The sequence below is a fragment of the Cololabis saira genome, chromosome 5 (genome assembly GCF_033807715.1).
Source record: "Cololabis saira isolate AMF1-May2022 chromosome 5, fColSai1.1, whole genome shotgun sequence".
In the NCBI taxonomy this organism is placed as follows: Eukaryota; Metazoa; Chordata; class Actinopteri; order Beloniformes; family Belonidae; genus Cololabis; species Cololabis saira.
The window spans coordinates 11802331-11822411 of NC_084591.1; the positions used below are offsets into that span (position 1 = coordinate 11802331).

General features: G+C 43.4%; 1 protein-coding gene across 3 annotated transcripts in view; it reads left to right on the top strand.

Moving 5' to 3' along the window:
- The window catches only part of met (MET proto-oncogene, receptor tyrosine kinase), a 126231-nt gene that overhangs the window by 87445 nt on the left and 18705 nt on the right, over positions 1-20081 (top strand). For 2 of the 3 annotated variants that reach the window (XM_061720920.1, XM_061720921.1), the window contains exons 11-15: positions 4268-4477; positions 7373-7522; positions 15750-15903; positions 16406-16540; positions 19298-19558. In XM_061720920.1, the coding sequence (XP_061576904.1) occupies positions 4268-4477; positions 7373-7522; positions 15750-15903; positions 16406-16540; positions 19298-19558 (910 nt within the window). The remainder of the gene's footprint in view (positions 1-4267; positions 4478-7372; positions 7523-15749; positions 15904-16405; positions 16541-19297; positions 19559-20081) is intronic. The other variant, XM_061720922.1, reaches the window with a different exon arrangement.

A 20081-nucleotide genomic window follows, 5' to 3' on the forward strand; every position in this document is an offset into this window, starting at 1 on the left:
GCGCTCACAAGCGAAGCCACTTGATTTGAGCTGAAAGACACGTTGCAACCACTCCCCTGTTTGTGGAAAACATTGATAATTGCTCAGTCTTGCACATACAGTATATTCATGTATTCCTGCAGTTTAAGCGCAAAAACACAGCTTTATTATCATATATTAATCATAAAGTAGATTACATCCGACAATACTTAATTACGAGGACAGTTATGAGTTTCCTTAAATTAATGGGTTTGAATTTAAAGCCACTTAAATATTGAGTGACTTTAAATTAATAATAACAGACTGTATAAAAAGAACTGGACAAACATCCTGTGATGTCATCCATCCATTTTTTTTCGTCTCTCTGGAAAACGCCATGTTGAGATTATTAAACCCAACAACGGTTGATCTGAAAAATTTGGTCAAATGTGCCCACCTTAACTTAATTACTGCAGGTTAGCCATTTTGACTCGGCTCATGCAGCAGTGATGCTAAATTTCGTAACCTTTCATGCATTGTGAAGTAGTCCGTCCATCCATCCCAGTTTCTAATGTCTAAAACAACATTCAACATGAGTTCTGCTGGAGCTGAAACTGGGACTGGTGGCGCTCTGATCGAGCATCCTGGCTAACTGACCACGCCGTTGAGATGCTCGAGGCTTGGCCAGAGCTCAGTCCCGGGGGCGGAGGGTTCTGGGGAAAGTCAGCCTAAAAGGTTGCAGGGAACCAATGGAGGATGGGTTGTGGAGAGGAGTCAGCGGCTCCAGCTGCTGCCAAGCGAGATGTCTGCTCAGAGTTAGCCCAGGTAGCAGCTTCAGCCCACGTGTTAAGGTACCGGTAACCAGGCCAGCTGACAGTCTTGCCGGGGACCCGGACAAAATAATCTAAAATGGGCCCCCCTGCGCCCGGATCTCTCCTTCTCCTCTTCCTCTCCCTCTGCTCTTCAGGTTTTTATACAAGCTAATGGACGTTAACATTAGAGCTAGCCAGTTAGGTTAAGTTACAAGGTTGGTATATGTTGGCTGCGCTGATTCTTACCTTGCTCTACGCTGACTTTATTAATTCCAGCTTCACCGTCACCACCCTTTTTAAAATATTTGACCGGACATTTTGACCATTCTAATAGTTGAATTAAACGAGCTTGAGGCTCCTTTTAAGAAATGAGACTCTCTAGCGCCACCCTTCACCACGACGGCCGTTGGGGGGTACTGCAGCCAACAGTGAAGCCGGCACGGGAGAACGGGGAGAACGCACATGCAGCGTAATGTGACGTCACATCCGCAGCTCAGCGCGGGAAATTCGGGACCGAATTGCAGCACATTTTGCAGCAACAGCCTGTTCAAGGCAAAGGAGAGATACACTAGAGGGCTCATTCTTTTGGGTTTGGAACGCTTCATCTGACATTATTACTAGAAAACTTAAAATGTATACGGATTTTTTTCATAAATCCTGCCACAATCCGGCCTCAAGCTCCTTTAAATGATAACATCAAATTTTGATCAGCGGCCAAACCATTTTTGTGTTGGGGGTTCTTGACAACTATTTCAAGGACAATTAGGAAGAAAACAAATAACAAGCTTTTATGTAACTCAAAAGACTACATATTTTTCCACAAATAGGCATATTTTGAAGCATTTTGAAAAATTATTCCATAATTTAATGAGAATAAAAAATTTTAAAAAAATACAAAATTTAATGAGGGCCCAGTTCTAGGCCCCCCCCTACCCTGGGCCCGGGACAACAGACCCGTTTGTCCCCCGCTATCGGCGGGCGTACCGGTAACTGCCGCCTCGCTAAGCCTTATCCTCGGACCTTTACGAGCCGGAACAAAGCTGGTCGCGATGGTCCGTTAAAACATATCACGGAGAAGAAAACATGCTGTAAATATGTTTGTTTCTGTTGACCTGGAGGTGGACTTGCTGTCTGATCCAGCCCCTAGTGGTGATTTAAGGAACTGCATTGTTCCACTTGTAGTTGCTCATTTCTCTGGTTGGTTGAATGCTGATCCATCCAGCAGTTTTTCTGCGTTCTTCTTCCTTCTTAGAAATAAGTTAAATCAGGGACTGGGTGTGGCTGGACTGGCTAGTTTTCTACAACTTTGGAAAGAAAATAAAGGACATTTGTAAACCGATTGACCTCCCGGTTGAAGGTTACTAATCTCAGTAATCTCACTTATAAGAACCGTGTTTGTTTGTTCTTAGGGTTTATTTTTTCTCAATCATCTTAAAAGGAGAAGTGGAGGTTCATAGACAACCCTTGAACTTTGTAGATCATCTTGTCACCTGCAGTGTATTTTTATCAAGTTTTCCTGTCCGTGACAACCTGAGATATCTCTATACGATGAACCATGTGATGCACCAGTTTCGGTTGGTCATTACCTTAGCTGTCCCATCTGAATGATCAAGCGTACTCTGGGATTTGTCACGTTGCTCGCAATGTCCCACCCTGCAAAGGCAGCTGGATTCTTATTAGATTTGCACCATCAAAGTCGTCCGAGTGAAGAAAAGCCATCTGGTCAAGGCACAAGTTGTGTCTCTGCAGTAAAGGCGCTGCAGTTGGGACCCGTCGGTGTCAATCAATTACAGCAATTACAGCACTTTCAAATGCGCTAAACTGTGTGGATGTTGCTCTCGTGGTCATGAAGATTAAAATCCTGGAGCCTGCAGAGGTCAGAAAGGAAAGCATGCAAACCTAACAGTAACAGCACGTATAGTCTGACCTCTTGCTGTTTGGATCCTCACAAGACGTAAACAAACCAAAACTCCACACACCATTACGTACACCTCCCTGGAAGTGGAGTTTAGATCAGTCGGGGGTTTTGCAGGGTTCAGCTTTGGCATCATGGGAGGTTTACTTTTGCATAACAGGGATATTTCATAAATTTGCAAAGCTACAATTGTCCAGGACTGCTTGCACATATTTCAGTTTGGCCTCTGCCAGTGAGTCCTTGTTCTCCGTTGATATCCGGTTGAAAATAAAATTCCCAGACTTCCAGAGCTCCTAGTACCGTATTTAACGGACCATTAGCACTGCATTATAAAGGGAAATATCAATGAATGGTTCTTTTTTCATACATGAGGCGTGTGATAAAACATATATAAAGAGAAACAAAACAGTCTGGTAAGTCGAACTTTATTCAACTTGTTCACAATAACTCAGAATGTCATTCAGTTGTAACTAAAACAGAAAAACACTCACATTTCAAATCATTCATCTTCCACGAATAAAAAGTGGTAAAATACTACGTCCTGTTCTCTGATTGGTTCATCGTTGCCAGCGATAGCGGACACTTGAAGTTAGTGTGAGTTTGGAACAACGTTGTATTCCAACATTTGATTATAATTTGTTATGATACAGATATGAAAATTTAAGCTAAAAGCCTAACGTTGGCTTCTAATTACAGTAAGGTAACGTGGACTAGATGATGGATGGTTGGATGATGGTTGCTTGCAGCACTACGTGATTATTTATCCAACGTTGTCTAACGCTGTTTAATGTGTCAGCTGAACCGTCCGAACATCAATCAAGCAGAGCGACTTCATAGCTAACAAAGTCACTAAAATATTTTAACAGATTTTTGAGCTCAGTGTACCACATAAAACTGGTTCTAGGTCAGTAAGCACAATAAAATTCATACATAAGCCCGGATCATAGGGCGCACTGCTGATTTCTAAGAAAATTGAAAGATTTTAAGTGCACCTTATAGTGTGGAAAATACAGTAGTTTTAATGACTTCACTGAAATGTCAGAGTAACTCCTGTCTGTAACTGATGGAAGGGATTCAGCCCATCCATCCATCCATCCATCCATCCATCCATCCAAACGCTGGGCGCCGACTCATCCAGGCGAGTTGTTGTTAGGCGTAACCATGGAGATGTTACTGTGAAGGAGCGTCTCTGCAGCTGGCTGTGAGTTTCCATGGTGGGAGTTTCACATGTGACATCATCAGCTCAGCCGTTGCCAGGCAACAGAGATAACACCTCAGTGCATTCATGGACTTTATTATTTTGTAATATTCTGCAAGAGTATTCCCCCTGTTTTCCTGCACCGCTCTATATTTTGAAAGCTGTCTGTCAGCACCAGAGGTGGAATGCCTACGTTGGGTCCAACATGGGATAAGACCGCCGTGCCCTGAGGCCATGTGTGTAAACACGGCGGCGGCTGGAAACAGGTGTCGTCCCGTATTACGTGCCGAGACTGGAAGACGCTGCCAGACTGGGAATTATAGCAATTCAGATGTTTATATGTGGATGTTACGTTGCTCTAAACAAAGACTTTCTCTCCCTCAGAGCTGCGTCTACGGCGAGAACCGGACCTCCATCCAGTGCACCACGCCCTCGCTGGCCAAGCTGGCCCTGCAGCCTCCGGTGGTCACCAAGGTGGCCTTCGTCCTGGACGGCTACCTGACGGACCAGTGGGACCTGATCTACGTGGAGGACCCGCTGTTCCAGGACCCCAAGCTCACCTCCAAGGACAACAAGAGCATCGTGGAGCTCAAGGTGAGCGTCCTCACACACCTGAACCACCACTAGGGATGTGTATCATTAGGAATTTATCGATTAATAGCAATTAGCAATAGCAATTAATACTCTGACCTTTTAGAAACCGGTACCAAAAATACCGGCTCTCTGTACACGTCCCTAACGATGACTCCTGCTGCTTTTTTCTTTCCTCTTCATTCATGTCTACCTCATACTGCTGCACCTTTCACTTTTTTAAATTGTATATATGTTAGTAAGACTCAAATAAACATGATTCTGATTCTGATTGTGATATAAAACGTTGTTTCAGAGCAGCAACCCCCAGCGTTTCAGCATTTTCAGACGCTCACTGGCAGAAACAGGTGCAATGACCAAAGAACACTGAAGAAAATTGTCAAGTTTACGGATGTTAGGAAAGAAAATCTTTATGCACCGTAGCGAATTTCAAGAGTATAAGGTCCGCCGTGCAGAACAGAGAGCAACTAAACCAGAAACTGAAACCAAACTAACAGAAACACGGGCACCGGCCTGCAGAGCCAGACGGACAACAATCTTTTTCATTTTCTTTTTTGATCCCTAAACTCCCAAACGTGTGAACCTGCAGGTTAAAGTTCATTTCTTTACCTCCTGATCCCGAAGCACATTCACACGTACAGCCGTCCGCGGTGCGGGTCAAGCTGGGGAGGAAACAATACAGAAAGCAAAACAGGACGCGGGACCTGTTTGCCATTGTTTACGCCGCTCCACCTCTCCGTTCATGCTCTCCGATGGCCCGCATTGTTCTCGCTGAGGTCAAAGCTCTTGACATATTAATGCCACTTTTCAAACGGGCCACGGACGTCCCCAGAGCCCCTTTTAGGAACACAATGAAATACATATTTCTCCACTATTTTTTTTTGCAATTTTTTTCTCAACTCCAGTCGGACACTTTGCGGCAGCAGCTGTTGCCGAACCCTTCGCAAGGATCCTGGTCGTTTTTTCTTTCACTCTTTTCCCAGACGTGACCTTGGCCCCAATGTTAAAAACCCCGCCACTAGACAAAAGGGGGGGAGGTTGGGGGGGGGGGGGGGGTTATCCCAGCGAAACAAGCCACATTTAAGGCCATCTGATAACCCTGCCCTGCAGAGTTCTGGGCTCATTTAGCGCCGTATGAGAAGTCCGACCCTGTAATTGCAGCAAACAGCCAAACAAAGGCATGTTTGCCCGTGACTGACAGCTCTGCTCTGGTATACGCCGGCGCATGAAAGGCCCCGGCGGCTGGCTCGGGCTCCCGGCCAGGATCTTATCGCCGCCCATCGCTGCACGCAAGACTGGGAAGAGAAACTGGCCTCCAGTTATGATCCCGACGGTTTAGTTAGCGAAGCTGCTCCTTCAAAAGCCCAAGAAAACACTGTTTTTGATCAACCGAGCCGAGTGGGTCGGCGTGTACTCGTGTCGTGGCGGGCATGCACGAGAAAGAGAGAAAAAGTGAACGTGAAGCAACAGGTGTGAGGCTCCGCTCTGTGTCAAATTGGAAAATCCCAAACTGTCACGCAAGGAATGTGATCGTTTTCTTTATTGCCTGCTGCTACGTTTAAACAACTGGGCTTGTGTGCGTCCGTGTGCGAGAAACAAAGAGGGAGTCGGAAAAGCAAAAAAAAAAAAAACATTTAAAAAAAAAAGCTGATAAAAGAGAAGTCTGAGGGCAGGAAATAAGGAGATACGGATGAGCAAATTAAGCCTTTTGTTATCTAACAGCGTCTCTCTCGCGAGCGCGAACCGCAGCTTTGTGAGCTTCCTGTCAGTCCTCCGAAGGGAGGGGGGGTTTGCTGTCGACGACCCGCGACAAGTTAGACAGTCATGGTAAATCACTCAGGATCGCCAATAAGAGAAGCTCATTTGGGCCTCACTCGCTGTGACTCAATATCGACCCAGAAGGAAAGATCTCACCTCATTTACTTCTGCGTTAGCTCAGTTTCCCAAACCACTTTCTAAACAACCCCTGAATGTGCTGCCGAGGGTCCCCCGACCACTGAACACCGCACAACCCAAACATTTATGTAAGAATAAACGGCCATCGGCATCGATTCCCCGGCAGCATGTTTGAGAAGTCGAGTGATTTTCGTTGTATTTACAGTCTTGTCACTAAAATTAAGAAAAAAAAGCCCAGAAAATGTTGTTATACACGCAGAAGCGGTTGTACAAGCTTGGGAAATCAAGAAAGCGTTTATGTGATTGTTAATTGAAAGAAAGAAAACAAACGGACGCCGGAGTTGGCTGGTAATCTGAGCCGGTATCTGAATTAAAACGTCTGCGGGAATATGGCACTGGGAGAAAAGATGAAGACATAACTCTGCTTTAACAGTTTTAAACATGCACAACTCTAAATACGAGGGTTCTAAAGAGCTCTTTTGATTTAATTATAGTCTTATTGTGATAAATTATCATTTAAGAAGGTGAATATGTTGTCGCATCCCTGAGGCTCGGTCACCACGGTGATGAAAGCGCTTCATTCTGGAAGGTTTTTTTCTAAAATTGGCTCTCTATGATGTCACAGAGGGCAGGATTTCCATATATGGTCATGCTCTCCAGGCTGTGTGCAGCAGGGACCACGTATGTTTTCCTGGTGCTAGTTTTCACAAAGTATTTATCTTTTGTTTTTAAGACGTACGTAACTGAAATGTGTTTTTGGTTGCGAGGGAAAGTCAGCTGATCATGACTCAGCTTGCTCGTTTCTTTGATGAAATAAAGCATTTTGTTGATTCATATTAGGACGATCAAACCTTTTTTCCTTTCCTTGATCTTTGTTATACATCCTGAAATTAACATCAAACCTTTAGGTATTTCACTCTCTTTCTTTCCTTTGCTTCTCAGTACCTTCTGTTTCATCCCTAACTCCTCTCACCGTCTCTGCCCCCCCCCTTGCCTCTGCAGGGTGATCGCATGGACAGGGAAGCGATGAAGTGTCAGGTCCTGACCGTTTCCAACCACAGCTGCGAGACTCTGATTCTGAAAGGAAACACTCTGGAGTGCACCGTCCCGACGCAGCTGCACGCCGCCACCGCCAAGGAGCTGCAGGTGGAGGTGAGGCACATCTGTGTGATGCTTGGCTTCCCGTCCAGCTCCAATCCCTGTTTGCTTTTAGAAATGTCGTAACTCTTCTCGGCATCTGTTGAACGAGAGGCAAGAGGTCGTCTAGAGATCTCCGTGTTTGTGTTGCCAGAATGAGTTGAGATCTGGGAAGCACAGCGATCTCAGTCAATACGTTTACACTTACAGGAAGTAGAATTGTTGCCTTAATAAGAGCCACATTTGTTTATTTACTGTTTGCTACTATTTAAATCCGGGTACAGTGAGCAAAAATAACCGGAGTCAAATTCCCTGTCTGGCATGTTCAAACTTGGCCAATAAAGCTGATTCTGATTCTGATTAATCCGACCGATATCGAATGTTTAACAGCCATGTATACACCTTAGGCAGGCTGTAGTGGAACCGAACTGGAGCTCTTGAGATCGAGCTTTTAGTGCCAGATAATGTGTCCTAATCCGAGTTATTCCAGCATGTAAACACAACTCACACTTAGCCGAGCTAGCGACTGCCCCTTCTGGAAGTGACGACACAGCGAAAGCCAGAATATCAGCACAGTAGAAGAAGAAGAAGAACACGATCAACAAAGAAGGAACCGGAAAAACGCCAACGCAAAGGTGGCGCCACCTAGTGTCGCGGAGTTGAATGCACTTCACTCGATAATCGATTGTCTTCTTCTCGCGCATGTTTACTTGGATTTCTGGGAAACTCTAGCTTAATCCTTAGCTAGATTGTTGCCAATAGCTTGATTTAGATGTACCCAAAAGTCAGTTTGAGATCACGTGAGATCAGTGATGAGGCATGTTGGTGTTGGATCCATCGGTTCATAAGTACTCAGGCCGGCTGGGATGTTCAGATAAGACTTAGGGCCAATCCCAATACACCCCCTACTTTCTACCACTAGTCCTAAATATGAAGCCACAGGGGTAGGGCCCTTGTAATCTTCCCTAGGAATTGGGACACCACTTGCTACGTCACTGTGTGGTTTACGTTCGGGTACGTAAGCGACTGCATAGTTACGTTTGCACATACGTCACACCATATCAGGAAGCCGAAATCTAAAAGCAAACTAGAAGCTGTTTTAATTTCAGCTGTAGTGCTGTTAATATGCCACTTTATTAAGTTTTAATATTTTTTCAGGTGTAAAAGTAACCGTTAAGATCCCCAACCTGGGCTCAGTTTATCCAAATAACGGCCGTTAAGAAATTTGCTCCGATGTTTTCGGGGGATGAGAAAAGCCACCGGCTCAGGAGCTGATTTATGGTTCCGCGTTAAATCGACACAGAACCTACGCCGTAGGTTACGCGGCGACGCGCACCGTACGGTCTGCCTCGCCGCGTAACCTACGCTGTAGGCTCTGCGTTGGTGTAACGCGGAACCATAAATCAGCGAGATCTGAAATGACTTCACAACAACGAGCAAGCGAGTTATTATGTACATTCACTGAGTGAATATTATGAAAGTAAAATATATATTTCTCGCTAGAAATGTAATCGAAACGCATTTTTATGCAGAAAAAAAATATTGATTTTATTCACTAAAAATTAGAAATATCCGCCATATTTTTTGTTTGATTCAGTCCGCAAATGATGACGTAAAGCATTATGGGAAATTTCTCTGGCCCTCGGTCCGCGAGTCAGCATCTCAAAACCCTCGCTGTGAAGGGGTAGATTCATACCCACTAGCCCTTGTTTAGGCAACTACCCCTAGATGCAAAGAGGAATTGGGACACCACTACCCTCACGGGAACGCGCAAAATTTAGAGGTAGGGCTGAAAAGTAGTTTTCATGTGCAGCCTCAGCTTCCTCTTCTCAGTTCCATCTGCTTGTTTGGTGCACTCAAAGATGCTCTCCTGGCTCTATCCAGACCAGTCCAGGTTTTCACCCCTGACCGCTGGCGTCAACAAGGCCTTTTAGCCCAAAGAGCTGCCCAAAGCCTTTTCTGCTTGTCAGACTCACGTCAGCCCAGGTGACACCGGCGACCGGGCCGTGCTCAGTAACTGCAGCTTTGTTGCCTCATGCTTGTTCAGTGTCCAAAACGATGCTTCTTTCTCTCTTTATTGGGGGAAAGTTTGGATTATGTGGTTGGTGCAGATTAAATACCTTTGTTATGATAAAATTAGATTAAAAGTGCATACAAGGGTTAGGCTGCTGCTTCTGATTGTAATGAAAAGGCCAGTGTGTGTGCATGTGTGTGCGCTCGTGTTCATGCTCAGTGATAATAAAGCAGATATGAATCAGCTCGAGCAGATCCGACCGCAGCAGAAGACCCACAAAGCCGCTCATAATGCATTTATATGAAAACCTTCTCCTTGAATCATCCGGCTCAGAGAAGGAATTTCTGGAATCGCGGGACCTGATTCTGAAGGTCCCCGATAAACATGAGTAACGCAGCATCATCCGATGAAAGATGGACCACAAACGCGCATGTTTTTAATCACCTTTACCTCACCTTGCTTTGTAGGGATGCCCACGATCCGATTCTGAAGCTTTTGGTTTTGAGTCTCGATCCGATACTTTCGTAACGCGTTAAAAAAAATTAACAAATGCAAAATAAACAGATCCAGGTTGTCCCCCATTTTTATTTTATTCACCTTATTCTATCATTTTGCACTTAAACAGAGCAGTTCTTTTTGAGGCAGCTTGAACAATTAAGTTATAATAGTGGAACTGTTAACATAGTTCAAAATTAAACATACATTTGAATTAAATAAAAAACAGCAGCTCAACTTAAAATATCCAGCAGGAATGTAAACAAATAAGCCAATAAAACAGCAACAGTGCCATAAAGTAAGGCAGTAATGTTCTTTTTAGACGGTACTATTACTTCTTACTGTCTTTTTCTGGCTTAAAGATTGAAGTTTGAAGTGACCTGCAATCTTTACTATCATTACGTGGACCCGTTGCTTGCTAATACACCAGTTGTTTAGCATTTTTTCCATCATCTGATCAAAATAATTAGAATAAAATATATATCCGATCCTTGATTGGGATGCAACGTCTGATTTCAATCAAGTCGGATACAACCTGATCGGATCGGGACATCCCTATTGCTTTTACATCCATCTAAAATGTTCAGGGTGACAGTCTAGAAATGAAGACTTGACAGTCGGCGTCAGAAGGCAGCGTTCATGGTGCGTCCGGGAAGTTTGTGGAAAACACCACATTCCTTCAGCATTCCCGATCATTCACAGGAAACTTCCATGACGCTCTCTCTTGTCCGAACGCAGTCGTTGGTAGGAAGCAGCTCGGGGAGGAGGCGTTACTCAGCTCGGCCAGCAGCTGTCCGTCTCGTCATCTGACTCTGAATCGAGCTGCTTGGGAGTCGCAGAAAGGGGCTGTTTAACAGCGTGGAGGTGTCAGGGGGCCGGCCTTCGCAGCACAAACGGAAACGCTTCCCTTTCGTGATCAGAAAATAGTGATATATGAAGTTTAAATCCAGTAATTCATATCCTCTGGAGAAAAACACATCTTGAGCAATGAAACACTCAAAAGCATCCTCCCACCTATAATCTAGACCTGCTTTTTGTTGCTATTCAGGGTCCAGGGGCCAGCTGGGGGCGAATCCCAGCTCTGTTGGGGTCAACAGGGTTCTGTGACATCACAGACCCAGGTTACGTCAGATATATCCAGCTTCATCATCGTTATATCTACATCATATCTGACTCCACCCCCTCAAACCAGCCGCTATGAACTGAGCTGAAAAGACGTGGTTGGAAAGGGTGTTTATGTTCCGTCACAGACTTTTCCTTCAGACCTGTCGACTTTGGAGCCAACCAAACATCTTTTCTGTGGAATGCATTAAGATTTAGATCAGTCTTACAGCTTTGTATGATTGTGAAAATGTGAATTTGGACCAGAGGTGGGTAGAGTAGCCAAAAATTGTACTCAAGTAAAAGTACTGTTACTGCAGAATAATATGACTCAAGTAGAAGTAAAAAGTAGTCATCCAAATAATTACTTGAGTAAAAGTACTTGGTGAAAAAACTACTCAAGTACTGAGTAACTGTTGAGTAACGTCTGATTTATTATTTTAACACAACCTTTCTAACAGACAAAAGTACAAAATAATCATCTTCAGGCAAATTAAATCAATAAAATAATAAAATAAATTAAAATTAATAAAAAATAAAAAATAGCTTAAATTAAAATAATCTTAAAGTAAATTCAAGTACTTTAATACATAATAAAATAATAACAGAATAAAAAAATTAATTAAGCACAAGAAGCACAAAATTTCAAGCCTTTGTACTTTTCTTTTTTAACCAGGCAGAACTAGAACAAGCCCATGAACTCATAGAAACTCTGTGTGTGTTTGAGTCTGTGTAAATGTGACAAAACATGCAAAAACAAACATTTTTCCCAAAGAATCACCCAGTGATGTCATGAGATTGACGCGTACGTGGATAAAAGGGATAAAAGAAAAGTAACAGCTCAACGTAGCCTAATGTAGCGGAGTAAGAGGAACAGTTTCTTCTTCACAAATCTACTCAAGTAAAAGTAAAAAGTATAGTGATTCAAAACTACTCCTAAAAGTACAACATTTCCCAAAACTTACTCAAGTAAATGTAACAGAGTAAATGTAACTCGTTACTACCCACCTCTGATTTGGACACAAATGTAATTCAATGACCCATGAAGCATCATATATGCAGTCAGAGAGCGTACACTACCTCACCTGGATCTTCCACCGTCTGCTGTGGAGATCTGATCCCTCCTTTTGAAGGTACAAGGTCTTCATGAGTTATGGTTAGAAAACACAGCAACACACATAGGAAAGCTGAGGTTATGTAACAGCCAACCTAAAGGTATTACACCTGTGATTAATTTATCTGTCAGATAAGGTCTCTTTAAGCCCTGAGATTTGTACAGGCTAACATTAAAAACAGGTACAAGGTATATTGTGTACTAGTGATGTTTCTGGCAGCCTGTTTCAATTTTAGTTTAGTCTAGTCTTTGGGTCAAGCTATCATTTGAGTTTTTATTAGTTTTAGTCACGGTTTTAGTAAAAGTCTGAGAATTTTAGTCTTATTTTAGTCAGAATTGTCCAGGACCATTTTAGCAGAGTTTTTATTTTGTAATCTACATTTTAGTCTCGTTTTTATTCCTCTACAATATTGCATTATCGTTATCGTCACATGACCAGCATTTTCGTTGCGTCTCGGCTCGTTTTTCTCAGGTGATAAACATTCGTTGACGACGATATTTAGTCATAATTTTCGTTGATGAAAGCAACTTTAGTGTGTACTAGGCCTTATAGGCAAAGTGCCAGGTTTACACTGCCAGTGTGTATTATTGTAAATGTGTTAATTCTAATTTATTGGGGCAAATTGATGCGTCTAAATTATTTACTTAAACTGAAGTCTTTACCAGTCTGACAGCTTTAATCCCCCCGGCTTGAGTTAACATCCCCCCAAACAGGTGTCGAAAAGTCGACTGTTTTACATGCAAGCTACGGTTGAGCCTCAGACCCTCCAGTCTCCTCCGGAGAAAAAACACCCAGCGATAACGTCTCCAGACCAAAACGCTATCAGGCTCATCGCTGTTGACTCGTGAACTAACACTCAGAGGAACGCCTTCATCTCAGCGTAGGGTCAGCTGACATCTGCTAACATTACAAAGCTGCACACCGGCCTGCTTCCACACAGCCTAAATTACACACACACACACACACACACACACACACACACACAGATGCATGCATGCATGCATGATGGCTATTAGGGATGGGCGGTATGGATTAAAATATGTATCACGATAATTTCTGGCATTTATCCCGATAATGATAAAAATGACGATTAAAAAAAAAAACCAATTCAACTCCACCTTTGTAACTATAAATCTATCACCACATTTAGTCTTTGGAGCCAAAACACTGCTAAACTGTAATGACTCAAGCTCCTCGCTCTCAGATCCGCCATGTTTGTTACACAAAAACATCATCAACGGGAATTTATCCTTCCTTCTTTCTTTCTTTCTTTCTTTCTTTCTCATATCCTTCCGTCCTTCCTTCCTTCACGCACACGTATGTTGTGTGTGGATTTAACGCAGAACCATAAATCCGGCTTTACACAAAAACGTCATCAACAGGAATTTATCTTTCTTTCTTTCTTTCTTTCTTTCTTTCTTTCTTTCTTTCTTTCTTTCTTTCTTTCTTTCTTTCTTTCTTTCTTTCTTTCTTTCTTTCTTTCTTTCTTTCTTTCTTTCTTTCTTTCTTTCTTTCTTTCTTTCTTTCTTTCTTTCTTTCTTGCTCATATCCTTCCACCCTTCCTTCCTTCACGCACACATACGTTGTGTGTGGATTTAACGCAGAATTTTTTGGGGAATTTTTTTGACGGTATATCGTGAACGGTAAAATATCGCCCATTCCTAACACACACACACACACACACACACACACACACACACACACACACACAGGTGCATGCATGCATGCATGAATGTATCATGCATGACGGCTATTTCTCCTCAAGACTCTTTCAAGTGTCAGCAACGGTTTCAGAAAAGTAATTATTCGGTAAACATTCATAGTCAGAAGTTAACGAGCGTTAACTAAAATGAACCATATCATAACTGTAACTTAACTGTTTCAGTTAATTAAACTTTTCTCTCATGTTTCATGCTCTTAATTTGGGTATTTTCTTCGACCACCATCCCTCCATTTCAAGCTGGAATCTGAGTTTGTGAGGGTCATTGAATGCAGCTCCATTCACGGGACCTGGAAGGTGTTTAAACTGATAAACTGTTGACAGCATCAGCGACAGCTGGCCTCTAATGGTCTTGATGTTTGATGGAGGGGTAACTAGATTTGGGCCTGAGCGTTGAATACCAGCTTCAGACGTTATTGAATCCAACTTCTAACCAAAGTCATGCTTTCCCTGAAAGAAGAGGCGGATAGTTTCACATCCATCAATTCTCCTCTCCTCATCTGGGCTTGAGTTGTGGGGGACGAAAGCCTTGGCAGAAATCCCCAGGCCTTCCTTTTCCCCATCCAGCTCCTCCAGCTCTCCCTCGGGTCTTTACCATCGCCTCCTTCCCAACACTTCTAAACTCTTCATCTGAACCGTATCCTGCCAGGAATAGCCTGCGGACTCTAATCGCTCTCAGAAAACTGCTAATAGCCCCTCGTTACGGCCTCTCTGACCTCCCTGTAACGCTGCATCCTAAAATCTGTCAAGCTCAAACTACAAATTATAAAAATATTTCCGTTAAATGAACAGAAGCGATGCTGAAGCGATCAGGTGAGGTCAGTTATGAATGAGGTCACGACTGCAGACTAGTGTTGTTTCTGTCAGCCTGTTTCAATTCTAGTTTAGTCTAGTCTTTGGGTCAGGCTATCATTTTAGTTGGTATTATTTTATTTTATTATTATTTTAGTCTTATTTTAGTCAGAATTGTCCAGGACCATTTTAGTCTAGTTTCAGTCAAAGATTGTATTTAGCCAAACCCATTTTACAATTCAAACAAGGTTATCTTATTATTATATTATTGTTACCTTATAAACTCAAGAATACATTCATTCCAGATACAGAAGACTCTAATTTGAGTTTACAACATATTTATTTTTCCGCATTTCTCCCCGTCGTTTTCTTTTTCAACGACACATTGAGTTTTCTTTTCCACGTCTATGTAGGAAAGTGTATCCAAAGATGGTCCTCCTTCTTCTTCTCCCAGCCCCAGAGCAGATCCCCGCGTTTCTTTATGTAACTTAGTTTTTAATTGACGTGAACCTAGAGCTCTGCGTTAACGGCATCAGCCTCTAACTCTGCAGCTGCATCTTCTGGATCTGATTCCCCGCTGCAGCGACTGGGATTGAGGACTAACGTCACCCAGCAGAACTAAACCAGAGGAAACTACTGAAAACATGGACATTAAGGATCTTTGTCAGAACATTTCGTCTCGTTTTGGTCAACGAAGATGAAGACACATTTTAGCAGAGTTTTTATTTTGTAATCTACATTTTAGTCTGGTTTTTATTCTTCTACGATATTGCATTATATGTTTAATTATCGTTATCGTCACATGACCAGCAGTTTCGTTGCGTCTCATTTTTCTCTGGTGATAAAGGTTCGTTGACGACAATATTTAGTCATAGTTTTCGTGCCCAGCCAATGTTGGCAAATGTGAAAGTTTAAGGTGCCCGAACTGGGGTCCCCTGACCATGAAGGGTAGGGTGGGAGTATTTATTGCTGTTTTTGACTCCCGTCTCTTCCCGTATCGTCCAGTGGCGCCAGGCGGACCAGATCATGAACCTGGGCAAGGTGACGCTGGCGAAGGAGCAGGACTACACGGGCCTGGTCGTGGGCTGCGTGTGCGTCAGCCTGCTGCTGATGCTGCTGGGAACGGTGCTGATGTGGCGGAGGAACAAGCACATCGACGGTAAGGACAGAGATGCCGGTCTGCAGTCAAGTCGAAGGGGTCCCAGGCCACTTCATTCCCAGACTCTGTTATGTCCCGACATCATTCGGATGTGTGCAGTAATTATGACGGATAGACGTCCAGCGTTTGTTTGAACTGTTTGAATATGAACTTTATGAGTACTGTATGTGCGTTCAGAGCATCTTTTCTAACCTGTGTGCATGTGTGTCTGCTGGGTTTTGCCTGGTGGGTTTACAGGATATTTATGTTTGGGGCACACTGGTGGAAACGCTTTGCCTTTCCCAGTAATTCATCTCCCCCTCTCTCATGTCTCTCCCTATATTGCCCCTTTTCCTTCCACCACCTCCCTTGTCTTTTTCCTCTGTTTCTCACTCTCCTTCGCCTTCCCCTACCTCCCCACCCTTTGCTGGGTTTTTGTTTTCCTTTACCCCGATCTCCCCTCCTTTTATCCCTCCCTCATCCCCTTCTTCTTTCTCTTCCGCTCTTCCGCCTTTGTCTCTAGATCTGTCTGAGGTGTGGTATGATGGCCGGGGTCACATCCAGCATCTGGACAGGCTGGCTAACGCGAGGAGCGTCAGCCCCACTAACGAAATGGTCTCCCACGAGTCAGTCGACTATAGAACAACCCTGCTGGAGGGTATGTCAAGCGGTTAAGCCCCGACCCCCCCACCTGACTCCCTCTGCTCCCACTCCCCCTTCTCCTACCTGCTTCGCTCCCTGTTGGGCTGAGCGCTACGTTAGCAGTGCATGCTTCACTGTACATGCTCCGAACTAACACCCTGCAGACCTGAAGAAACATGCATCACACTACATTTACTCAAAGGAACAAGATTCAAACTTGTGAATTAAGTAATTAAAGATTCATAGATTCATCTATTTAAATGAAATTAAAATATAGAAGTGCATGGCTTTTTGGAAGTGCAAACGTAGTATTAATGATGAGTGTTGGAGATGTTAGGAAAGGAGGTGTTGTCTAAAGCCTGAATTATGGTTCTGCGTCAAATCGACGCTGTGCCTACGCCGTCACCGTGACGCCGTCGTGAACCCTTCGGACTTCCCCGTCACTCCATTTCTCTGCGGTGCAGTACCCCCCGCGACCGCTAATTCGCGATCTTTTCCTGAATGGTTTATCCGACTTTTTCTGGTCACAGTGAATCAAAGAGATAAGGACAACTATTTTGCAGAAAAACAAACCAAAAAAAATCACACATACACGAAGAAAAGATATATAGACTTATATTATGCTTTTTGTGTTCCATAAGTGAGCTCATTCATTCTCTTGCTATTTGGAAAAATGTATATAAGATCCAGGGGTAGGACCTGATTGTACTTTATTTTTTTACTTTTTTGTATTGTTCTTTTTTAATATGCATATTCGAAATAAAGCTCAATAATAATAATAATAAAAGAGCGCTGAAAGTTCATGACTGCTTCAAACCGGAAACCGGAAATGCGTTGCTACCAAGCGAACCAATCACAGCCCTCTCGGTCTGCGTTTGTTCTGCATCGCCTCGACGCGTGGTTACAATTTTTGGGACGTACGCGTCAGTGACGGCGTGTGGTACGCGTCGACGCGTACCACACGCCGTAGGCACGGCGTCGTTTTGACGCAGAACCATAACTCAGCCTTAAGGAGATAAGTCTTCAGGAGATTCGTCTAGTTACAGAGTTATACCCCAGTTCTGAGCCACAACTGAGGGCAGTCTGGACCAAGACTCCCCTGTCTGGGATGGCAGCGCCAGTCAGTGGTACTGAGGAGTCCATAGTAGTGCAGGAGGAGCAAAAGTCCAGAAGATGGAATTTAAATTCCTGGGTCACTTTGCAGACCAGCACAAGTAGTTTGAATCTAATTTAGGCATCCATAGGTAACTAGTGGAGTTCAAGGAGTAATGGAATGGTAAGAGTCTTCTTTGGTTGATGAAACGCCATGTTTTGGACCATCCGTAGACTATTCACAGAGTATGAAGGGTGACATCCTGAAAGATGAGTGTAGTTGTTGAGGTAAGAGATAACCATGGCTTGTTTTCTGAGGTTGTATCGTTCAAACTTGATCTGAGATCTCAACATGATCTGAGAAGGAAAACTAGTCATCAATCCTGATACGCAGCTTTTGTTGGGTTAGTAGTTGAAGAGATTTTTATGTTGATATTGTGTTAGATGGATGGCTTGCCTGATCAACATATGAGTCAAAGGGAAATTTGGTTTAAGGTTGAGTTCCTTTGTCCATGTGGAAATGAGTTTTGAGTTGTAGGGTCATCTGGTTGGATTGAAAGATAGAGTCAGGTATCATCTGCATACAAAATGAGTAGTAAATGCGTTACAAGAAGCCATGCGAATGGATGATTAAAACCAGGGAGGTGATATACTTTGCAAAGAGAAAGTGCCCCAGTATCAAGCCCTGGGGCACCCCAGTGGTGGGAACACAGATGTTTGTCCTTGATATTCAGGGAACGCCTGGAGGGCTTCAGATCAAACTTCCTTTAGGGCATCGGTCAGTGACAAAAGAACCGTCTCAAATCCAGGATGATATGGCTTGAGCATGCCGTCCTGCAAGACGTTGAAGACGTTAATAATAATAATAATAATAATAATAATAATGATAATAATAATAATGATAATAATAGTTTAAACATACATGTAGATCGTGTTTGTAAGCCTTTGTTTTTGAAGATGATGAGCTCCTGAATTTTCATGGTTTCATGGCAGATTCAGCCGACTTAATGTGGGTCTTGAATTACACGTATGAAAGAGCTATCTCAGGGTTTCCCTTTCATATGACGTGATTTCCTTCTCATGTACATCTAGCATTTGTCAAACGTAATGATATTCAGTATTTCTCCTTGTTTAATGGTAATTTCACAGCTGAAATGCAAATTTTAAGTGTTTGTAATAGATAATTAAAACGCTTTCAGTTCCCAAACTTTGACGTGGTCTCGAGAGTCACGTGTTTTTCCTTCACTGGGACCCTGGGGGCCTCGTGGACATGCCGTGTATTATGATATTGAAAGTGATTGGAGAAGCAATTTTTGTGCTGGCTTAAAATGTGAGAAGGTAGACGTAGTAATGAGCTAATGCATGCCTTCGGGGTGTAGGATCAGTTGCTTAGGGTCCACATTTGAGCCTGCTATCTCTGTCAGCTCTGTTTCACTGTTTTTGTTCTGGTTTTCAGATTGTTTTTTGCGTTCATTTTTCCTCTCACTAACACAACCAGAGAAGACATAAGAGGCCTCCTCTTTCCCGCTCCGCCAGCTTCTATCACCGTACAAAATTGCTCTCTGCCTTTGTAACTGTCCCTCTCTGATCACGTAATGCACATTGACCTCCGGAGACCCTGTTGATACACCCGCTGACCTCCGGACCCCTCCTCCTCCTCCTCCTCTCTTTGCCCCTCCAGATCAGGGTGCCGACAGGCCCGAGACGTGCCGGGGGGCTCCTCCCGTCTACGGGGGCAACGGGGAACTGCTGTCTCCCAGGCTGGGAGTGCTGGGAGGTGGGATCAGTCTGGCGATGGACGGTGAGTTGATGTCCCCCCTGCTGATGGCCCAGGTCCACATCGACCCGTCCTGCCTCCACCCAGACCTGCTGACTGAGGTCCAACACGTGGTGATCGCCAGGGAGAAGCTGATGCTCCACCTCAACCAGATCATCGGCAGAGGTCAGTTTCACAAGCATCTTCACTAGGCCTGAAAAAAAATCGATTTCCCAATTCTAAATCGATTCTCATATTAATTCCTAAAAATCGATTCATATGTCTAAAGATCGATTTTTTTTTTTTTTTTGAGGGGCGTTTTTTTTCCTTTTTTTTTCCTTTTATTTATTTGTTTTTTTTTCATCATTACATTACAATTTTTGGTTATTTTTTTGTTTATCCCCAAAAAAGGAATGTTGCAAAAAATGCTAAAAACCAAATGCTCAAAAACTAAAAACCAAAATAGACCAAAAATGGAACAAATTAAAACGGAATGTGGGAAAAAATAAAACCGATTTCATCCGTCTCTGTTTCCTCCCTGGATCTGTTTGGTAATTCTGATCCACACAATGTTTCTGAAAGCAGTTCTATCAGCATTCTGGGAGCTGATTGGTCCTTACAGCATCATTAGCTGCCAATACTTGCTGTTTAATCTCAATATAATACTAGTATTAATATGTTGCATAACTACAGTCATATAATTCATGCA